General features: G+C 45.7%; 2 protein-coding genes across 2 annotated transcripts in view; one reads left to right on the forward strand and one right to left on the reverse strand.

Annotated features, from left to right (window-relative positions):
- Positions 1-1,094, forward strand: part of PYGB (phosphorylase, glycogen; brain) — a gene marked incomplete at its 5' end in the record, with an annotated part of 15,045 nt that extends 13,951 nt beyond the window's left edge. Inside the window, 3 exons of the mRNA XM_010135391.1 lie at positions 161-295; positions 495-561; positions 824-1,094. Coding sequence (XP_010133693.1) covers positions 161-295; positions 495-561; positions 824-976 — 355 coding nt within the window. The remainder of the gene's footprint in view (positions 1-160; positions 296-494; positions 562-823) is intronic.
- Positions 1,095-4,151: 3,057 nt separating this feature from the next.
- ABHD12 (abhydrolase domain containing 12) overlaps positions 4,152-22,320 on the reverse strand; it is a gene marked incomplete at its 5' end in the record, with an annotated part of 19,489 nt that continues 1,320 nt past the window's right edge. Inside the window, 11 exons of the mRNA XM_010135392.1 lie at positions 4,152-4,418; positions 4,869-4,996; positions 5,272-5,350; positions 6,018-6,100; positions 6,791-6,870; positions 7,061-7,098; positions 8,014-8,143; positions 9,395-9,440; positions 15,375-15,405; positions 18,247-18,366; positions 20,706-20,811. Coding sequence (XP_010133694.1) covers positions 4,379-4,418; positions 4,869-4,996; positions 5,272-5,350; positions 6,018-6,100; positions 6,791-6,870; positions 7,061-7,098; positions 8,014-8,143; positions 9,395-9,440; positions 15,375-15,405; positions 18,247-18,366; positions 20,706-20,811 — 881 coding nt within the window. The remainder of the gene's footprint in view (positions 4,419-4,868; positions 4,997-5,271; positions 5,351-6,017; positions 6,101-6,790; positions 6,871-7,060; positions 7,099-8,013; positions 8,144-9,394; positions 9,441-15,374; positions 15,406-18,246; positions 18,367-20,705; positions 20,812-22,320) is intronic.

Raw genomic sequence — 22,320 nt, forward strand, 5'->3', positions numbered from 1 at the left:
ACTGTCGCCCCGGAGCCACTGCCAGGGTGCTCTGATGGACACAGCCCCAGGAACAAGGCCCCTCGCTCAGGAACCATATGACATCCCTCCCTGCCCCCGACACGTCAGGTCCTGCTTTCTGGGAGCATCAGTCCCTACAGCCTGTCTCTGCCGGCCACAGGTATAACGCACGGGAGTACTACGAGCGCCTGCCGGAGCTGCGACAGGCTGTTGACCAGATCAGCGGTGGTTTTTTCTCCCCTCAAGACCCCAGTTGCTTCAGGGACGTTGTGAACATGCTCATGTACCACGACAGGTGAGTCCTGGCAAGAATCCCCTGTGGGAGGTTGCTCTCATCCTGCCCAGGCCTCCTTCCCAGCTGGCCTGGGTCCCTCCCTGCACAGGGGCTAAGCCCTGTCTACCAGCAGGAAGATGTCTGTGCTGCCCTGCCCTGCCCTGCCCTGCTGCAGCCCTGCGGCAGGCAGACCCCAGCTCTGCTCTGCTTTGTGTTGCAGATTCAAGGTGTTTGCCGACTACGAGGCCTATATTAAATGCCAAGGCCAAGTTGACCAGCTGTTCACGGTAAGAGCTGCCCAGGAACGAGGGGGAGGGGTAGGGTCCTTGGCCGTGACAGTGCAGCCGGGAGACAAGGGGGAGCTGGGACGAGTGTGCTCCTGCGCAGCCGTTCTTACCGACACCACTTTGTTTGGGTGTAGAGCAGAATGAGGTAGCTGCTTCTGCTTTGGAAGCCCCAGACCACACCAACCAAGCGTGCTTAGCCAGTGCCCTGGAAGACTGTGAGCCAAGACAGACTGACTGCTGACACTACCTTTCCTCTTCCCAGGACTCTCGGGAGTGGACTAAGAAAGTCATCAGGAACATCGCATGCTCGGGCAAGTTCTCCAGTGACAGGACCATCATGGAGTATGCCCAGGAGATCTGGGGTGTGGAGCCATCTGCCAAAAAAATCCCCCCACCCAATCTCCCCCGGGACTGATCCAAGGACAGAGGGAAGGAAGGAGGGATAGGCTCGTGCATTTCACTGCCAGCCAGCTGGGCTCAGCTCTGCAGAAACAAGGCCTTTCCCTCAGGCAAGAGAAGGATGCTCTGAGGAGCCCTGACTGAGCAAGAGGATAGAGGACCCTGTGCTGAACCAAGTTTCCAACCTGCATGTGCTGCATAGTGCTTTCAAGCAAGATGACCACGGATAAGTCTTCCATAGCTGTGCTCCACACTTAACAACTAAACCCTCCCTTCTCCCCCTCCATGCAGCCTGGCATGGCCTCCTTGACCCTGCCCCACAAACAAGTTTGGCCAATAGTGTCTCCGGCATCCTCCTCCAATGGGTCCAAAGCTAGGGAAGGGAGAGGCCACAGTCTGCCCACTATCTGCCCCTCCCCCCGTAATGCCTAGAGAAGGTAGGGCTGGCTGTTAAGAGCAGCTGGCCTCAGTGCATGCGCCAGTGTCAAATGCTACGTGCCACAGGGAACAAGAGAGCGACCCTGGGATCAGTGACTTTCTTGCCCCAGACCTTGCTGTAGTTGCCTCCCACACCTCTTAACAAAAAGCCCAGTAACCAAGGCACTTCAGAGATGTTTAGCCTCCATGTCTGCATAGAGAGGGTAGTACCTGCAGTCTCTTGGGTCTCCAGGCACAGCTGTATGCTACCCAGGGGATGAACATGTATCACCTCTCTTCTGTCCCTCCACAGCTGGATCATGCTGCTCCATGTGTCCCTCTCAGTGCTGGGATCACAATTCAGCACCTGTAGCACTGTACCAGTACTCCCTCGTGTGATACCAACTCATTAAACCAACCAGAACACCTGCTGGTTTGACTTCAGGCTGACTTGTGACAGCTCCACACCTGGGGGTTCCAGTTGCAACAAATTCAGGCCATGACATCTGAAGCTGTGCTGGCCTTCCCCAGCTGTGGCTTCACAGGATGTGGTCTCCTGCAGCTGGCATGGTGCTGGGCCACTGGCACTGCCACAGAGGCAAAACGCCCATGCCAGAAAGGTCTTGCCCATGTGCAGGGTGTACAGGAGGCAGCTGGTACCAGGGGTTGCACTGGGCTAGCTAGGGCCAAAGCCCTAGCACGCCTGCACCCCTGGCACGTTGGCTGTATGCACCGAGATGGAGGTTACAGCGTTAGATCTGCCCGCAAATGGCACACAGGGCTCCTGTGCTAGAAATCTCGTAGGCAGCTCCCATTTCCCCCGCGGTCAGCGGGGAAGCAAAGCCTTGGCTGCAGCTGGGCTCCGGGCATGGACCCCACTGGGCTCCAGGACAGCCACTCACCCAAAGTTGGCAGCAGCCACAGACTTACCCATTCCCACCTGCAAGCTCATCTCCGATGCAAAACCCAACTGCAGCCCTGCCACACACACGCACACAGCTGACCTGCCCAACGGGAAAAGTAAAATAGGTGAAGCTGAAGTCAATGCAGTCAATGCCTTTATTAAAACTACACCACTTTAAGATGAACAGTTTACATTTCCAAGTGTATCACTGGCCTACTAAGAGGAACAGCAGTGTTGGAATCGCCAACAACAGCAGTTCACACGCTGGACGCTCAGCTCTGTCCCACGGGAGGAAGGCAGGCAGCCAGCCCCCGAGCTCAGGCTGCGCTTTGCCCCAAGCCAGCTGCCAGCACCAGCATCAGCTGAAGTGTGCACGTCACTCTCCAGAGCCAAGTGTGTGTTTCCCTTCTATCAGTGCAATAAATACAAGTCAAACGTAATTTAAGTAGCACAGTTAGCTTATGAGTATCACGGGTCAGAAACCTCAGGGACAACCATGCTATGGCAGAAGAATTTCAGTACAAGAACAAGCTACTGTCTGCTGCGTAACTAGTATAAGCCTGCAGATGTAACTTGGATGCATGCTGAGCAGTTAATGCTACGCTGTGCACCCCTGAACAGATCCCTCAGGCCACACAAGTCTGAGCACTAGTAACTAAACCTAGAGCGCCTGCTATTGTCTATAGTCTGACAAGGGGCAGGGCCAGATCCCAGCCAGACACCACAGAACCAGCAGATGACCCTGGCCCGTCCCAGTGCAGATCTAGTCAGGGGCACAAAACAGACACTGTTCTATGTCCAGGCAGGGAAGGACATCCCCAGAATCTCTCCCCATGGGAGAGGCTCATTTCCACTTCTGGTTTGTGGACAAAACGCCCCAACCATGGCTGTGAGATGGGCTGAGAAGTGCCACTAGAAGTACCTGGGATGATCAGCACATAAGGAGGCGGAGAGCCACCACAGACTGCTCTTTTTGTATCAAGAACGCTATGCCAGTGCCTGCTTTTAACTACAGAGGAGCGGTATAGTCACCAGGAACAGGAAAACCTGACCTAAGCAGTTAAAAGCTAGTTGAAAAAAAACCCCCGTGTTTACTGTGTAAAGGAATGTCTGTCTGGGTACGTAAAGGAGAAATGAAGACATTCATTCTCACATCCTGGGCCCATGCTCATGGCAGGGGAGATCAAGAGCAAAAAAAAAAAAAAAAAAACCCACAAAAAACCCCAAAAATTTTCAGCCAAAACTGCTCATGGCAGGGGAGATCAAGAGCAAAAAAAAAAAAAAAAAACAACCCACAAATAACCCCAAAACTTTTCAGCCTAAACTCCCAAGTTCACCATTTATCTACATAAGTCACTTCAGTTCTAACAGGAAGTGCATGTGAAGAAGGGAAGGGGCTTCACAAAGGATAGCAGGGGTGGGAGCAGAAATGATGTTCAGAAGGAAAAGGGTACAGAAGAGATTAGTGCCCTTTTAATAAATGTTCAGAAAGGACAAACAAAAAACCCCTTTCATTTTATTCCCAAATGTGTGCAATTAGCCCAACACTTGCAACACATTGTGACTGAAGAGCTAAATAAAAATCTCTCTTACAATCTGGATCTTTCATGTATTTGTAATTACAGCCACTTAAAGGAAAGGCAAAACATGTATCTCCTAGAAAGAGGACACCTCAAACTCAAGCAAGACAACTGTGGAACGGAGACAGGGCAAAAGCAATTCACCTACAGATGAGCAGCACTGTTTAAAAGTGAAAGAAACACCCTTGGTCATGACACGTGCCCTAGGAATGTCTGTCCTCAGCTGTACCACACTGGATTGGCCAGGCTTTGTTGTGCTTACATTTTTCACAGTTTGGTACTGGCTGCTGGTCCATGTCAAAAGAAGAAGCCAACAGCTTCATTCTTCTACCATCACAGATGCTGATGCTAGAAGCTGGAGTTGCCAAGGGTACACGTCAGAACCAGAGTGGGAATCCCCGACCCCCTCTTGTGCCAGGGATGGAAGAATGGCAGACTGACCCGCAGGGAGGGGAGAGGAAAAGGAGAGAGAGGAAGGAAAGAAAGGAAGATATCTGTGCTACCAAGCAGCCAGTCTTCAGTGATGATACTCGTGTTCAGATTTTCCCAGGAACTCTCTAGGAAAGGAAACAAAACACAACAGTAACACTCAGCTCTCCTACACTCTGGAGCGTGTTGCACCCCGCAGGCCTTCCCATTCCCCTGACAATTACTAAGGCTCAAACACTTGCAGCTACAGGGTAGCAAACAGCTTCTCCAGAGCATCCAGCTCACAGCAGAGAAGAGCCAGAGAGAAGTGCTCCCAGCCTCCTGTGGCTCCCCTTCCCAAAACCTGCTTTCCAGGGAGATGGAGAGCTCTTCACTTTATGCTAAATTAGCCCCAGTATCTCTCCCACTCTGGAGACCAAAGGGGTTTTCAGAAGAGCTGACCAGTACAGGGGCCTGTTACACATCTCTCTTGCTCCTCGGCACACGCAAAGCCCCAGACGCCAGTGTCATCTGGGTCCACCCCCACCCCCAACCCCCACCTCCAAGCCAAAGGAGACCCCGGTTAGCTGGGCTCTTACTGCAGTATTCGAGGTAGCTCTGGACTCCTGTAGATGTACTTGTGCCGGTAGCCAAGGTCTGTGTGGAATGGAACAAACTGCACCTTGTAGTCTCGGAAACTCCGTGACATCGCAGCAATGTTGTAAAGCTGAGTCCAAGAGGAGACAGATGAAGGACACGTGTCACTCCAAACCAGCTACCCCTGCCAAACCAGCACCCTTCTCTGGGGTGGGTTATGGTTTGACCAGCTTCGCTAGCTCTAGCTCTGTTTCACTATTGATTTGGCACCTCCAAACACGACAGACCTTTAGGATATGTGTTTCTACATACACCTTCCTACTGCTGACTTTCTGCCTGGCTGGGATGTCATTCTGTTCATACCAGTTCCTCCCACCAGATCAGTCTGCAGAGCCACGTGTGTACCTTCTTTCCTAGATGAAATGGTACCACTGGGTCATCCTCAGCATGAAGGATAAGCAGGGAGCAGGAAATGTATTTCACACTGTAAGAGAGATAACAACGTCACAAAGGTTCAGAGTAATACTATCATTAACACCAATACTCTTGGATTTTCAAGGTAACTACAACAACAAATGTGTCCTGAGGGCCATTAACTGCAGTTCAGATCTTGAAAACACTATTATCGGAGCACCATTTACTTGATCCACAGAAAATATACTAGTGAAAGGCATGGTTGTAAAAGTTATTTGCTGCTTAGACCAGAGAAAAGTGGCTCACCTCACTACAAAGCACCATCCCTCAAGGTTTGGTTTCAGTACTGACAAACTCCCTAACACTCAGGCTCTGGAATGAAAGGCTCAGTGCAAAGAGATGATGTAATTACAGGCAGGGTGGCTTATGCTAAACCTTCAGTGCCCCAATACTACTGTTTAACATACAATGTGCACTTGAAAAGCATAAATCACATCGAACAAGTTAGCTCGCTGTTGCATCTGCCCTTATTAAGAACAATTGAAAAAAGTGCTCCACATTACAAAGGTACGTTGCACTCAGGGCTACACGAGTAACTGAAATCCCTCCAGCAAGTGTAATGCTTCAACAAAAAACCCACAACAAACAAACAGCAGAGTGCAGTCTGATGTCTATCCTCCTTGATGCTTGCCATGGCTCACCGCAGCCACAGCTGAAACCCTGAAGAGGCAACTCACTTCTCATCGTTTGCAAATTTAATTCCACTTGTCGTGATGGGGTCAAGGAAGAACCAGTCAAACCCAGGAAAGTATCTGTATATCTGAGAGGAAAAACTTGCATTAATGGCAGGTACCAGCAGGACAGTTATACACAAAGCAGTAACGGGGTAGGCCACTGCCATCCCAGTAATGTCCCTTGTCTTCTGGCTGCGCTCTCTGCAGTGAGATGGTCCATGCTTGCACCAGCATTATTTTCCTTCTCCTGTTTCAGGCCCATCTTATCAGCCTGTTCAGGAGCAGGCTTTCAGGGTGCCTGTATGGTCAAGGTCTGAGCGTCCTACTGCTGCTGGCAACAGTATTCCTGTGAGAAAACTTTATCCCAGGGCACCTCACCAGCCTGGCTGCATCCAACACCCAGTCTGGGTGTCTGCTCAGTTCAAAGCCAACTTGCAGCCATGCTAGATGGAAGAGATGGCCACATCAGAGTGAACGCACCAGGGAAACCATAACAGCCTCCTGCAACAGACAAGCTGCAACACAAGAAGAATGGGCTGTCTGCTGCTGCAGGCAGAGTCTATCTTCCCCTCACTACATTTACTGCCCTTTCTGATCCCAGTTTCTGTTTTCTTTAAGCAAGCTTCACACATGGCTCTAGTACTGCTTATTGTACTAGTGTTCCAGGATCTGCCTGAACTGCAGCTCTTTAGCCCTGATGCTTACAAAACCCACTGCTGCCTAACTTCTAGGCACGCAATTACATGCCACGAGTGTGAGAGCCACTGTATACTTGCCACAGAAAAGGGGTGACTTCGTGCCTCCTCCCGAATGTTGGTGAATGGAGATTCCAGTATTAGGGCATCCGGGGGTGTTTCTGAAAAGCCAAAGACAATGTGTTTAAATGCAGAGGTGCAGACAGCCAGCAAAGTCAGGGTCTGCCTTATGCCAGCAGCTGCCACCACAGCATGCCAAGGACAACCTTATCACAACTGCAAACATGCGGGAAACTGGGATGCCAGCAGGACCCGTGCTGGGTGGGAAAAGTATCAACCCACCAGACTTACCTCTCTCGCAAAGGCGCCTCACTAGGTTTGTTGCGACCCTGGAAAGAACAATAAGCATTTAATCTGGTGCAGGCCCTACGCAAAACACTAGGCTCTAGTGGTAGAAGGTGGCAGAGGTACAAGTCACCTGCTGCAATGTCAACTCCTCGCACTGTCTGGGGAGCCAGCCCACCATGACTCGGGTTCCCACAAGTCTCCCATACCAAACTGTCTCAAATGGCATCAGACGCCTGCATTTAGGAAGTGAACAAGTCCAAGGAAGCAGCACACCACGAGGTTACTTTGAAGGGCTTCCTTTAAGGTGGCCTTCAGGTGTCCAGCATATCTGCAGCTGTATGACAGCCTCTTAGCCCAGACCATAAGGGCTGAGTGAGAAAGAGGAGAACACAGAGTTATGGGCAAAGGGGTTCCAAGCAGCTAGAGTCCCAGGGTGACACTGCAAGCAGTTTCCATAGCTGGACCAGAAGGCAGCAAGGTCTCCCCCAGCAGGTATCTGGACAAGTACTGATTACACACCGCATGTTTGCCAGGATGGGAGGAAAACATTCTGTAAGGGCAAGTCATGTGCACGTGCAGCTGGGTCTGAGATACTCTGTCAGTATGAGAGAAGCCTGATGTTCAGCTCTGAAGGACATACAGTCACAGGTTCACCACAGGAAGAGATCAGTGCAGTCCAAATTTCTCTCCCCTTAGTCAATCTGAACTGTATTATTCTAAGTGTCTTTTTCCAGTGCAACCCTCGGGACGATGAAGGGTCAAGATCAATGTCCTAAATAGACATTCACTGTAGCCATTCCCACTGTAGAGTGCAAAGGGGAACCTACTCCGCAGCAATTATACCACAGACTCCAAGCCAAGACAGCTTGGGGACTACAGCAAACAGCACTTTCATCCAGCGTCAGTATTTAACGTTTTTCAGAAGCTGCTAAATCCTGCTGAGATTAGTTGCTTACCCTGTGCCCAAGGAGTGTCCCCATATATAGACAGGGTTGTCTCCGCTTCTTGCTTTTATCCAGTCGAAGACGTGAAGGGAGTCATAGGTCATTCCCCTCTCAGACGGGCTGCCAATTGAATCGCCCCAGCCTGAAAAACAAATAGTTCCTTCTGAAAATCACCCAAACTGGCCAGCAAAGCCAGCCAGCTCTTCCCCTGCAACCCACCTACGACTGCAAAGGGACATTTCTGTTTATTTCAGTGTGCACCTCTACCTCGGGCTGAAAGCTCCGACTGACCCACAATCACTTAAAGTAATTTCTCGCTGCCAAGGAGTTTTTGTGGATTTAGTCAAGAACAGGGGCTGAATCTCAAACACTGCCACACGGTGTTCTTACACCTACCCATCTGCAACAGTCCAGCTCCCAAACCTTCGCTGCTTTTGCATCCAATCTGTAAGGAGAGTCTCTAAGAGCTAAGAATTGGACACTTAGGTTCAAAACCCAATCACGTTTCACAAAGTTACTGAAACATCACTTTACCCATGCTGTTCGATCAATACCGTCAAGCAATTTTCCACCCTCCTGATTGTTTTGGCTCTATCACTATTTCAGCATGTCTGCACATCTTATGCCAAGCGGCAAGCATCCTACATCCCTTCTGATACCTAGCAAGCAGCCTGAGAGGCAGCTACCAGCAGGACTGAAAAATACGGTAGGCTCCTACCAACAAGCCTCTCCCAGATGATAAAAACGAAATGGATTGATTTCTTTCCTGTATCTGCCGTGGTCCTACACTGCACCCACAGCTTCAACACTAAGAAGGGGAAAAAAAAAAACAGCAGAATCTTGACTGCTGATGGCATGGAGTTGCAAAATGGTCATGGCTTCTGCTGAGGACTTTACCAATTGTTAGCAAATCACGTACCCGATGTCTTATCTCACCTATCAGACTTTTTAAAAGAAGTGCACGTTCAGTTCCCTGTGTGACCTCAGGAAAGTCAAATAGATCATATCCAAAAGGCCACACCTAGGCAAGCTTATTACTTTCCAGACATGCACCTGGAGGAGCCTTAACTGGATCTGTGACAGCATATGTGCCTGGGTCACCCTCTGCTCCCTTAGCTCCCAAATCAATGAGCCCTGTGCTGGAGGCCAGATAGCAGCCAGAGTCCGTCGAGATGGACATCAGGGAGCACTGCTACACAGGAAGGCACTGGAAAAAAAATTCTGGAAGTTCTTTGGACACCCATGAGGAAAAAGAGAAGTAATAACCACATTCTAATTAGCCGGCAGCAAGCAACAACAGCTCTCCCGAAAACCAATTTAAAAAGCTATTTCTGCGTTGCTTCTACAGAGAGAGACACCTAAAAGTGTTTCATAATAAAGGAAGCTCACATACCTCGATAATCGAACGTGACCACATGGTACCCAAGGGAGCTGAGGACCTGGAGGGCAGAGAAACATGCAGAAACCCATCACAGAGACTTGCACAGCAGCAGCGCTCTTGCCTCAGGCCGAGGTAAAGGGTTCTAATTCTTAGCATTATCAGCCTGACGTGGTAAAGTGACAACTTACATCTTTTCAGCATGCAGAGAGCTTTTCAAAAACCAACCACCTCAGCCTGCTGGTTTTACTCCTTTTGTTTCCTGGACCTTGTATCATTCTTAGATATTGATTCTCCCTTTAAGCTTTACCCTTAAAATCTCCAACTGTCCTATAAGTCTTTCCCCTACAAACACTTTCAGGTTTTCCAGTGAAACAGTACAACTGCTTTATTTATATTATTCAAATTGACATAAATGTTAGCATAACATATAGGAGCCTGTTTTGTGTTTCAGAAGGCTTAAATGTATCCATCCAAAATGTGCAATTGCTCTATCATGCAGATTTATGTTATAGCCAATGGTATTCCTAAAAGCAAGTAAAAATACCCAACGTTAGATCAACTTGTTTGGAAAAAGTGCCTTGGTAAAAGGATCTTGGGTGAAGGACCTGCCATGCCCCACCTATAGGCACTGCCCTGCTCTAACACTTCAGACGTGCCTTTCTCCTCCAGAGAAAAGAAACGATGAGGCTGGGGAGGAACAGGAATAAGCAGAAAAAGCAGCAGCAGCTGTCACTACCACCATTACAGCTGCCAGAGCTGTACAGTGCCCAACTCAACCTTCACAATGCAGGTTCCCACACTAATAAAACTCTCTGCTGCCCATGCATCTTCCTTCCTACCCTGGCATTAGGCAGCTGCAGCACCCAAACACCCACTTCTCAAGAGGAAAGCAGACATCCAAAGCAAGGCCAAAGCACAGCCTATCACGGTGGATGCACAAGAGAAGGTGGAACGTCCATCATCAACATCCAGCTCCTGCTGGTGAAGGATACAGCTGATGACAATTCGTAACATCCATGCCTGAAGCCAACAACCCCAGGAGCATCCTGATCCCATGCTCTCTAACAGCCTCTTCTGTTCCAGTCTTTTTAAAGAGTATTTTTGTTTCTCGTTCTTCCTCTCAGAAGAAATGTCAGATGACACTGGTAAGATTTCAATTGGCTTTGCACATAGCAAGTACTTCCTTTGACCCTTAACAGGATGTTTAGTGTAACAATGCCCAGGGTTTTATATATAGTAATTACACCCCTATAACAATACCATACTGTTTCACATGCTTCTATAAAGTTGGGTAACCTCATGCAGTGGGCAAAAAAGCCCTTTGCATCAGCTCTCCACTATCTCACCACATTGCTGTAATGACAACTAAAAGGTTCACTGCTGAAGATTCAATGTACCAGTATGAACTGTAGAAGGAAGTTCATCAATGACATAACCAGTGGGATCGAGGGCATCCTCCACAGGTTTGAGGATGACACCAAGCTGAGGGGTGCAGTTGACACCAGACGGACAGGATGCCATTCAGATGGACAAAGACAAGCTGGAGAAGTGGGGCAGTGTGAATCTCATGAGGTTCAACAAGGCCAACTGCAAAGTCCTGCACGTGTCCTCCTCAGTTATCAATACAGGCTGGGGGATGATGGGATTGAGAGTAGCGCTGCAGAGAAAGACGTGGGGGTACTGGTAGATGAAAGGCTGGACAAGAGCCAGCAATATATGCTCACAGCCCAGAAGGCCAACTGTATCCGGGGCTGCATCAAAAGAAGTGTCAATGGAGGTGATTCTCCCCCTCTACTCCACTCTGGTGAGACCTCACCTGACATACTGTGTCTGGAGTCCTCAGCACAAGAAGGACATGAACCTGTTGGAGAGGGTCCAGAGGAGGGCCACAAAAATGATCCAGAGGGCTCGAGCACCTCTGCTACGAGGACAGGCTGAGAGAGTTGGGGTTGTTCAGCCTGGAGAAGAGAAGACTCTGGGGAGACCATATAGCAGCCTTTCAGTACTTAAAGGAGGCTTATAGGAAAGTCTTTTTAGGAAGGCCTGTTGCCGCGGGGCAAGGGGTGATGGTTTTAAACTAAAAGATTTAAACTAGATATGAGGAAGAAATTTTTTACAATGAGGGTTGTGAAACACTGAACGTGTTGCCTGGAGAAGCGGTAGATGCCTCATCCCTGGAAACATTCATGGTCAGGTTGGATGGGTCTCTGGGCAACCTGATCTAGTTGCTCACGTCCCTGCTCACTGCAAGGGGGTTGGATTAGTTGATCTTTGAGGGCTCCTTCCAACCCAAAGCATTCTACGATTCTAACTAGCAGCAGTCTGTCACTGTCAGTCCGGGCAGCTAACAGAACTGGATTCTTGTCAGTTCATAAAGGTTTTGAGTTGCATTATTCAAGCATGAATAATTTTAATACCGTGAATAACTCAGTGACCCTGAATACACTGGTAACTGTGATATCTGGAAACCAAGCTGGAGCAAAGAATAACTGGACACTTGTCCAGACTACAGAAAAGCATGCCCCTCAAAGCAAGTTTGTACCTCGTTTACTGCTCCACTGCTGCTCCTCCTGTTGGCTTCCTCATGGCTCCCGCTTCCGATTACTGTGTTCAAACACATCAACTTGGGCAAGAATTATTTCAGACACCTGCTTGTCGCAGACTGTGCAGCAGTGACAATCTCAATTTTCAGTGCAGCTGCTTGAGAAAGCTGCTCACATGAATCAATCAGAAAGAAAGGACAGAGATCTCCAATTATTTTTTCCCTTCGGAGCCTCTTCTAAAGGCTTTCCCCCTGCTTGCACCTACCAGCAGCACCAGCAGAAAGGAATCCAATCCAGCTTTTCTGATTCTGCTGGAATAAGGATGAATCTGGAGTTTCTGACATTACTCTGATAATCCCGTATTTGTGTTCACATGTGAGTAACTGACTGAAGACAAACTCAGCAACTTGTCTATGTTCACAGAAGCAAAAGAATACCAGACTCAGAACAGAAACCTTGGGTGTTGGAAAACCCTTGGGGTATGGAGAACTGTGTTCTCCATATGTGCAAACACACAGAGGCACACAGAGTCTTTGTGTATTCTGAAGCACTGCTGCTCTTGCTCAATCAAAATCCAAAACTCTGCCTGCCTTGGTCAGCCAAAATGCACTGCAGCATAGGCTGGTTCCCAGAAAAATGACCAAACAGATCACCATGCGCAACAGTCTCCTCAACCAGCTTTCTGCAACTTAGCCCATCCTTTTTTCTCAAATGAAAAGAAATAACTGCATCCTTAGGGTTGCCAAACATAATTCTCTAAGCAACCTGAACTCAAAGGACTATTTAAGATCCCCTGCCACAAGAAGCTGCATTACAATAAAACTTTGTGAGTGCCGCTCTGACACAAATTATAAAGAAAAGGGAACAATGGCTAAATCCATAGACCTCTCTAAAAACACAGAACCCTGGGAAATGAATGAGCAAAAATAATTACAACTCTTAGAAACGTGTGATATGAGACCAAGAAATTTTGTGCAAGATTTGCAGCCAAAAGTGAGTTTAATAAAGACCACAAAGTCATTAGGCTAAAGACTCAAAGCAGCTGAAGTTGTCTGTTCTCATGTAACACACCATGGTGCTACATCTGCAAAATTCACCGGGTTTTGTACAAAATATTCAGCACTTGAGGATGGCACCACCCATACGAACGCACTGTGCCACGGGAAAGGGGGAAATCAGGCTGACCCAGCATGCCTGACACGTGATAAAGGAACGCCTGCACTGGCAACCTTGAAAACGTTTTATTGCAGCAAATTGTTCTGTGAATAGAAATAGCTTTGTCACCCCAGCCAACTAAAGAACCAACAAGGAGGTTTATAGTGGCTTGGGCAAACGTTTTGGCAATTAAAAGACCAAATATCACCTTCAAAAGTTTAAAGATGTGAGCAGTCTGAGCTGGCCTCAATCCAAGTATAATCCCCAGCAGCTGGTGATGCACGGCATCACGTATGGCATGCTCACAACAAAACCTGCATTCAGACCAGCGTGAGTTGTGGTCATTGGCAATTCCCACCTGTGTGTAACAGAAGCATCGACATGCAGACTGGACCCTTTTCAGTGCCCTGGGGCCCAAGTTAGGGACACCACTACAAGAGCAAAGAACTTAGTACAAGCTTCAGACTACTATCCATTCCTTCTCCTTTCACTAACAAAGTTCAAAGAAGAGTTCGAGTTCTATCAAAAGTTTTCACAACGGTAAAAGATTCAGGAGCACAGGTACTGTTTTCCTTAGTCTTCCCAGTAACGGGGGGAGACTTTGGAAGAAATAGGTGAGCCCAGGATACCAATACTTGACTCCAGAACTGGCACCTCTGTCAAAAGTTTGGCTTTTTAATCCATGGAAGAGCCTTCAAAGCACAAGGTGTGCTGGGGTCTGATGGTATCCACCTGTCCCCATAGGAAAAATACATCTTTGGGTGTAAGCTGGCAGGCCTGATTGAGAGGGCTTTAAACTAAAATACATGGAGGAAGGGAATACCAACAGGATTGCAGTAGGTAAGCCAAGAGTTGGCACGGCATTGCCTGAGGGTGGCAATGCTAGTGGGAACACTTACACTGCTCCCGGGAGCACAGAGGGCTCAGGAGCATATCTGAAATGCTTGTACATCAACACATGAAGCATGAGAAACAAACAGGATGAACTGGAACCGTCGGTTAGTTCCTGTAACTACGATATCATTGGTATTAGTGAGACCTGGTGGAATGAGTCCCATGATTGGGATGCCGGGATGGAGGGCTACAGGCTGTTCAGGAGGGATAGGCAGGGCAGGCCAGGGTGAGGTGTCACTCTATCTGTAAAGGGAGAGATTTGATTGTAGAGCCCTTACAGTTAGTGATGATATCACTGAGAGCCTCTGGGTGAGGATTAGGGGAACAGAAAACAAAGGAAATGTTGCAGTGGGCATCTACTACTGGTATCTTAGCCAGGGTGTAAGCACTAATGAGTTATTCTACAAGTCATTAGGAGAAATTTCTGGATCAGTAGCCCTTGTCCTTATGGAAGATTTCAACCTCCCAGACATTCACTGGGAATACCAACTGCTGTGACAAGCAGGTGTTGAAAATTCTTAAAGTCTGTAGGAGATCATTTCTTGTCACAAGTAACCAGGCAGCCAATTAGGAACGATGCCCCCCTAGACTCACCCTTTGTGAATAAAGAAGGTCTTGTGCAAGATGTGATGGCAGGTGGCTGTCCAAGCCACGGTTACCATGAAATGGTTAAGTTTAAAATATTCAATGTAATGAGAAAAAAGGACAGCAGAGTTGCTACCCTGGACTTTAGGAGAGCAAACTTTAAGCTACTCAGACAGCTAGCTATTTAGGAATCTGCTCTGAGGGCTTAGGAGTCCACAGGTGCTGGTCAGTCTTTAAGAAGCTCCTTTTAGAAGCACAGGAGCAGGCAATCCCATTGTATGACAAGTCAAGCACATAGGGCAGGTTGGCTGAACAAGGCACTCCTCGTGGAGCTCAAGAGGAAAAAGCAATTGCATGATGGGCTTAGGAGTCCACAGGTGCTGGTCAGTCTTTAAGAAGCTCCTTTTAGAAGCACAGGAGCAGGCAATCCCATTGTATGACAAGTCAAGCACATAGGGCAGGTTGGCTGAACAGGGAACTCCTCGTGGAGCTCAAGAGGAAAAAGAAATTGCATGATCTGCGGAAGCAAGGCTTTGTAGGAAGATTACAAAGCTGTAGTTCATATATGCAGGAAGAGGTCACAAAAGGCCAAAGCTCAATTAGAGTTGAAATGTAGAATCATTTTTTAATACAGGCAAGTGCCCTCATGGCTCGCAGACCCCTTTTCCCCACACATGCTTCCTGTCTAGAGGAGCCTAAGAGCCCTAAGCTATCTGCATGTTGGCATGCAGCAGGGAGTAACGAGAAGCCTTCTCAGGTCTGTGCACATCTGATGTGTTAATGCAACTGCCTGGACAACACATGCAGCCACTTACCTTGTAAAGCTCCACACGGTGATCCCCTCCTCTGGTGAAAGTGATTCATGAAGAGGAGGAAAAAAAACCACCAAACAAACAAACAAAAAACATGTGAACATTTAAGCTTTCAGAAATAGACTTTACCAATTGCCTCAGCCTTCCAGTTTAACACAAACATGCCAAACATAAGAAACATCATAACTGCTTTGTCACAGGCTTCATGAAGACAGCAAGGCTTTGCTGAGCATAGTTTTGAAGTCAAATTCTCCCTACTAATCTCTTCTCACATCATGTAAATATGAACTTTTCAACCCACCCTCATATCTGCCTTTTCCAAAGCCTGTACTATATCCAAACCAGCCTGTCCTTGTTGGCTTCCTGTGCTCCTGCCACCAGTACTCTCCAGCCAGTAACGCCTGCTCTCCATGGTGTGATGCTCTCGGCAGAACTCACCACATTAACCCCAGCAGCTGGCCCTTGGATTTTCTCACCTGGCTGCAGGGACAGAAAGGATATGTGCAAAAGACTGAGCAGAGAAAACCAGACCTGAACACTGTAAGTAAGTCCTGGGGAACATCTGCTTTAACACTTTTTTCATAAGTTGAAATCTTACACAGTAAAATGGATTGAGGAGAGTGAAGGTACCATTACATGCTTTAAAATATATCCACAACATGGCATGGCTAATCAACACTCAAACTTTAGACTAGTATTGATTTAAGAGTAGATTTATTGCTGCACTCATAAAAACTCTAAAACATTCACACAATGACTGGTTTGGTCAGTACAAGCCTCAAAACCAAAACACTACTTTCCAGACATTCCTCTAAGAACACATGCACTTGCCAGCCAAAACCTATCAGCTCCATCTGTACTACAAAATATCTAACGCAGAAAAAAAACTCCAGACCAACCACCACTCAGGGAAAAATGCAAGGGGTTGCTTTTAAGTAATTTTGAATCATACAGGTCTGAAGAAGAAGATACACTTGCTTGAAAAGTCACCACTGATGTGCACACACGGGTGCCTTTTCATGCATTCCTTGAAGTACAACAGAGGAATTTTTCCTAAGAGGATGAAGTAAATGTAACATTTTTGTCTCAGCTCTGGACCACTCAGGCAAACCGGAAAGCCAAGGCAGTGTGCCTTTTACTTATGGTTAGCGCAGCCTGCATCAATAAAACAGCCCTTTGACGAGAGACTGAATATACACTGTAGAAACAGACAGCAATATATATTAAAGCTGAAATGGCAAAGCCCATACACCTCTGGCTTCTCCAATACACGGAGTAAAACGAAATGTGAAATATGTAATCAATCCATAGCTCAGTACTTTATCTCTGTAGCATCTGGGGGAGCCAAGAAGTAAACCTAATCAATATGCACATAACAGAGGTACTGGCTCCAAATTACCAACATTATGCTGCAGAACAGTTTTCTATTAGTAGCATTTGCTACATACAATAAAGGCAAGAAAACAAGTGAAGCAGTATTTGAAAAATAATGCAACAATTTGATTAAACCTTGTAATACATCAGCACAAGAAGAAAGGTCAGTTTCCAAAAAAAAAAACCCAAATATCTACTCATGCATTTCCTGATTCTCAGCATGCATCTTGCACACCATGATCTTGTGCCAAAAACCAACAATGCAAAGACAAGAGTTTAGGTGAAAAGGGCAACACTCCTGCTACGTGAAAGCTAGAGAACCTTCACTACTAGCTCAGTTAAAACAGAATTTCTTTGCTTTGGAACTTCTGTTTCTGAAATGTTTCTGCTCTTGCAGAGTATCTATAAGCAGTCATCAGCTTCAAAAGAACATGCACTGGCACTCAAAATTTAGAGGGGCTGGTAATCTTTGTAAGATGCTTATTAGTAAGGAAAAAGACCATGGTCTAATAAATGAACTAAAGCACTGTATCATGCAGAGATGTGACAGTAAAAACATGATTTTGAGAAGCATCTCAGAAATTTCACACTTCAATAATGGTTTTTAGCATCCAGCATCAAATCAGAGAGAACCAACCTACTTTAGCTGACACACATGGTCAACTATAAAATTACAAATCTTAGAAATACTTCAGTTCCAGACAAATGTCCTGTACATATGCAATAATGAGACAAGACCAGCACATTACCTTCCTCTTTCCTTCTGATTTTTCTTCCTCAGAATGTGTTAACTATTAAAATAAGCTCACAAAAGGAACTGAAAAGTTTATTTAATGCCTGTAAATCACATATACAGAAGCACTAATACTATCCCATGTCTTGATTCAGAGAACGCTATACTGACATAAGCACTTCTCCCTACCTGATCTAGTAAGTGTCACAGCCTCCTGGATTCTAGCAGAGGATAGAAGGTAAACTACAATATCAGATATCTCGGACAACTGTAAGAAATCTATTCCCACATTCAGTAGATTGAGAGGCATAAATTCTTATAACACGCTTTCCTTTTAAAAGGAAAATGAAGCACCAAACCTGCTTTTAGATTTTACTTTGGTTTTAAGCACAGAGTGTTTTGGGTTGGAAGGGACCGACCTTCAGGTATCCCCTAGTGTGCCTCCCACCCTGCAATAAGCAGGGACATCTTCAAGTAGATCAGGTTGCCCAGAGACCCATCCACCCTGACCATGAATGTTTCCAGGGATGGGGCATCTACCACCTCTCCTGGCAACCTGTTCCAGCGTTTCACAACCCTCATTGTAAAAAATTCCTTCCTCATATCTAGTCTAAACCTCCCCTCTTTCTGTTTAAAACCATTTCCTCTTGTCCTGTTGCAACAGGCCCTGCTAAGAAGTTTGTCCTCATCCTTCTTATCAATGTGTTGAAGCTGTGGCAAGCCAGGAAAACAGCAGGAAACAAAGCCATCGCTGTTTTGGCACCTCACCTTGTTCCTGCATTGCCGTGCAAGTAAAGGATCACAGGATGGCTGGAACCCAAAGCATCTTCAAACCACAACTGGTCCTTCCCTTGGGCATTCTTCCATAAGGCTGCAGGGACCGTGTGCCTACATACAGAAAGAAAAATTACATTATCCTACTGCTACGCAGTCTTTCACTCAAATTTTTGTTTTTTCTGATCAACTCACTAACTCAAGATTACACACCTCACACACACTCTTCATAGAACTGTCATGATTAGCTAATAAATGGCCAAATTTAAAAAGGCAGTGGCTAGGGTTTTTTCTATATTTTCACCTCCATCACTGTTGCCTTCAACACTCAGGGCTGTGCAAGGCATCGAACTTCACAGGCAAACCCAAAACATAATTACTGAACTTCCCACTGTTCTAGAGAAAGAATCTCAATTTCTCAGCTTAAACAAGACATAACACCATAAACAAGATTCACAGCTAGGTCAGCAGATATTCAGAATAATCAAAGTCAGCTGTTTTTTGAAAGAATGTTCAATAAGAGGCATATCTGACTCCGTAGTCAGTCTGGGGAAAAAGAGAGGCTCAGGGTCTGATAAGATTTTTTTTTTCCAGACAGCGGGTTCTCAATTTTAGCTGGAAGAGCTACAAATAAGAAGAGCCAGGAATTTTTAACTCACAGCTGTTCTCCTGTAGATAATACAGATGGGCAGCCCATTAGAAATAATTCAACACTGGCAGAATGGAAAGAGAGCAATTACAGACCTAAGAGAAGGTAGGAATTTAAATTTGATCATCACTCTAGAAGACAGACACTGAAGTTGAGTATATGCCCACACACATCTCAAATTGTTGAGAAGGGGGCTAGCTTACAGCTGTCAGAAGTAACTTAAGTACTCACATGCCCCTCTTGGAAGAAAGATGAAGTCCATTCACCACACCTTCCTCCCAGATGTAAAGCTCAAGAGGACAAAGCAACCTTGCATGCATGCAATCAGCAGACATTAAGTTCTTGAGGAGCAAAAAAGCTCTTCAATAACTGTAGCTCCTACAATAACTGTAGAAATCACAACTTCTCCAACTGTTCTGCCTCAAGACTTTTGCACCCTTATGAACAAAGTGGGCTAAGGCCTTCGTTCAGAAGTATACTGAACACAGGTTCTTACACTGGCATCGAAGCGAGGCTCTGAACTTTTGTGAAAGCCTCTCGTAAATATTAAGACAAAGGATGTGGACTCTGAAATGCCATCACAAGCTGGAAGTTCTGTTTTAGTAAAGATATGCAGTACACTTGTAAGGGAAACAAAAATATCAAGACTGAATTCAAAACTTATTCAACAGTTTAACAGGTAGAATTTTAATTGTCCAAGTGAAGATACAAACCATTATTTATAAGCCTATCCTAGAAAGACTGAACTTCCAGCTTCTAAACATGTCTTTCACCAAAACACTTAAAGGGAAGGAACCATCTGTAAGTAGAACATCACTGTTCCATTCAAAAGATCATATACTCTTAACTTCAAGAGAAAATCTCTATTGCATTAGTAGACACATAAAAGTTACACGCACATAACTGAAAACTCCCAATCCTACAGCTTACAGATCTAAAAACCACTGGCTGTATTAAGAAACAGCGCCCTTCCCTCCATACGTGACATGGTGTCTAGTCTTTTTTCCAGCCTTTTTGCTGCTTTTGCATATATATTCAAATTGCAGGCACTTTATTTTCAAAGCTAGCATTAACTTTCTTGTGGCTTTGAAACTTCTGGTGTTGAGACAACAGAAAACGATCATGAGAAACAGGTAGAGAAGCTAGTTTGAGCTGCTGTTATAATATGGAAAGTACTGAAAGCAGACCTTTTCAGACAGAGAATCAGTCACCTGAGCTTATCCTGGGTAACAAGGAGCTAAAATTAATTGCCCTCGCTTGGAATCAGGAAATATTCTTTGTGAGAAAGAAATTATAAGGGAGTTCTGATACTATCACTTGTTTTGTTAAGAGAGTAAACTTTTTGTTCCGTTCTCCCCTACTCTCCAAACATTACATATGTTTTTACACACAGAATATTCTTCCTCCTACTCTGAACACTTTGATCCCATTTTACTATCTTGCCCCACACTTATTTTGGAAAACAAAATATGAGCAGCAGTTGAATAACAAAAACTTCTAGCTCCCTGGGTCTCATCTGATATGGAGGTACCATCTTTGTAGCAATGCAGATCTGTAACCTTTACAATTCCAAACTATGAAGTTTCTCTGAATGCACAGGTTGTTCAACTGTGTTTCATGCATTTCTAATCCGAGTTCATTTTCAGCACACACTCTATCACTTAGCAGAGAAACACACAGAATACCCACAAATCAGAGCAGGCAGTGGTTGTCACAAACAGCAAAAATACCAGATAGACAACACTGAAAACACTAAGAAAGATAAAGATGTACAGCACATACCGTACAGAACAGGCTTCCTTACCAGACTCCAATGGTTACATCTTCCTCTGGCTGCAGGTAATAATTACAGGTGTGGTTTAGACCTTGATCCTGTGGTCTTTTCAAGTCAATGAAATATGGGACCCTCACTGAAATACAAAAAAACCCCATCCAAAACCAAACCAACAAACCCACCAAAACAGATTATGAAACCTTTTACTTTTTATCTCGATTTTCTTACAAAACGGTTTTACCAAGGCACTGGAGAGTTGTACAAACTAGTCCACTGTGCTGGAAAGACCTTATTCATTTTGTGAGAAAAAATGAACTGGCTACAGCTGTGACTAAAATATGAACCTCAAAGAGAGCAAGGTAAGAAGACACATATAAGCATCGAAAAAACAGGGTGCAGGCTAAAATTAAGAGGGAAAACAGACAAAGCTTCCTGCGACACACATTTAACCATCTCTGCCCAGTCCACTTGGTAAATCTCCCAGATGCAAGACAGTAGTCACTCCTGCTGCATCAACTGGATGGGTTAGCTGATTTGTTAAACCTTTTACTGTTTCCACTGTAGCTGTAACAGAAGTTACTGATGGGACTAAATCCTTGGCAGAAAAGGTGCCTCCCAGAGCTGTAAGGGGTTTCAGGATGACAGGTGGTTTCAGTCTCCGTAAATTGTGTTAAATATTGTCCTCCTTCAAGGAGGATATGCAGTTCATTAGCCCACTCTCCAAAGGCTATCAAATAATTGCCATATCTCCCAGACATTGCAGCATTTAAAAAGAGATCGTCTTAGGCCAGAAGCTGTAAGTTCTGCGGTTGAAGTCTGGACAGGTGCACAAGTCACTTCTACCAGTGTTCTGGGAAAATTATTCAACTTCTCTGTGGCTTTTCCTATATGCCAAATCTGTTACAACTTTCTTGGCAGATTTTGTACTACAAAGATATGAACAGGAACATACCAATGTCAGTGATGGGGGCCAGGTAAGCATCTAGCCCAAAGCAAGAGAAAAATACAGACAATTTTTACGCAAGCCGTTTATCACCGGAATGGTCCCCCTGTTCTACACACACAAACAGATCATCATCACATAGGCATACATCACATGGAGATTTAGCACATCAAAAGGTATTTTTAGCAACGTGTTTCAGAGCTACTTGGTATCACTTGCAACACATCACATTACAAAAATCACTGATTTGTTAATTACGAAATACACTAAATCTGATCTAGTCTATGTTTCTAGAAATCTCAGTTTTCTGAAAACTTCTAGCAAAGACAGCTTGAAATCTCTATCTATATGCCCAGATATCAACTGGAATAAAAGTTGGCCCACAAGAACAAATCCAGACATCGGTGCGGCACCTAAGCTAGCACTGTTAGCTATTGATTCTTCTTTAGCTATTCTTAAGAAACAAATGGACGTGCTTTCTCCTGAAGCTCTATGCTACTGTTTTGGAAGGAAATCCATAACTACACAAAAGAAGGAGAAAAAAGATGGTTGAAGAGTAGTGATTTATACTTAGAAGGTTAAAAAACAAAAAGTCAGGACAAACGCTACACCACTCCTCTAAAGGAGGAGTGGAGAAGAATTACTCTGACATGTCAACGTACTTCTAATAAGCGTGTTATAATGCACTTTGTATTAAGGGAA

This window comes from Buceros rhinoceros, unplaced genomic scaffold, assembly GCF_000710305.1.
Source record: "Buceros rhinoceros silvestris isolate BGI_N320 unplaced genomic scaffold, ASM71030v1 scaffold5354, whole genome shotgun sequence".
NCBI classification, from domain to species: Eukaryota; Metazoa; Chordata; class Aves; order Bucerotiformes; family Bucerotidae; genus Buceros; species Buceros rhinoceros.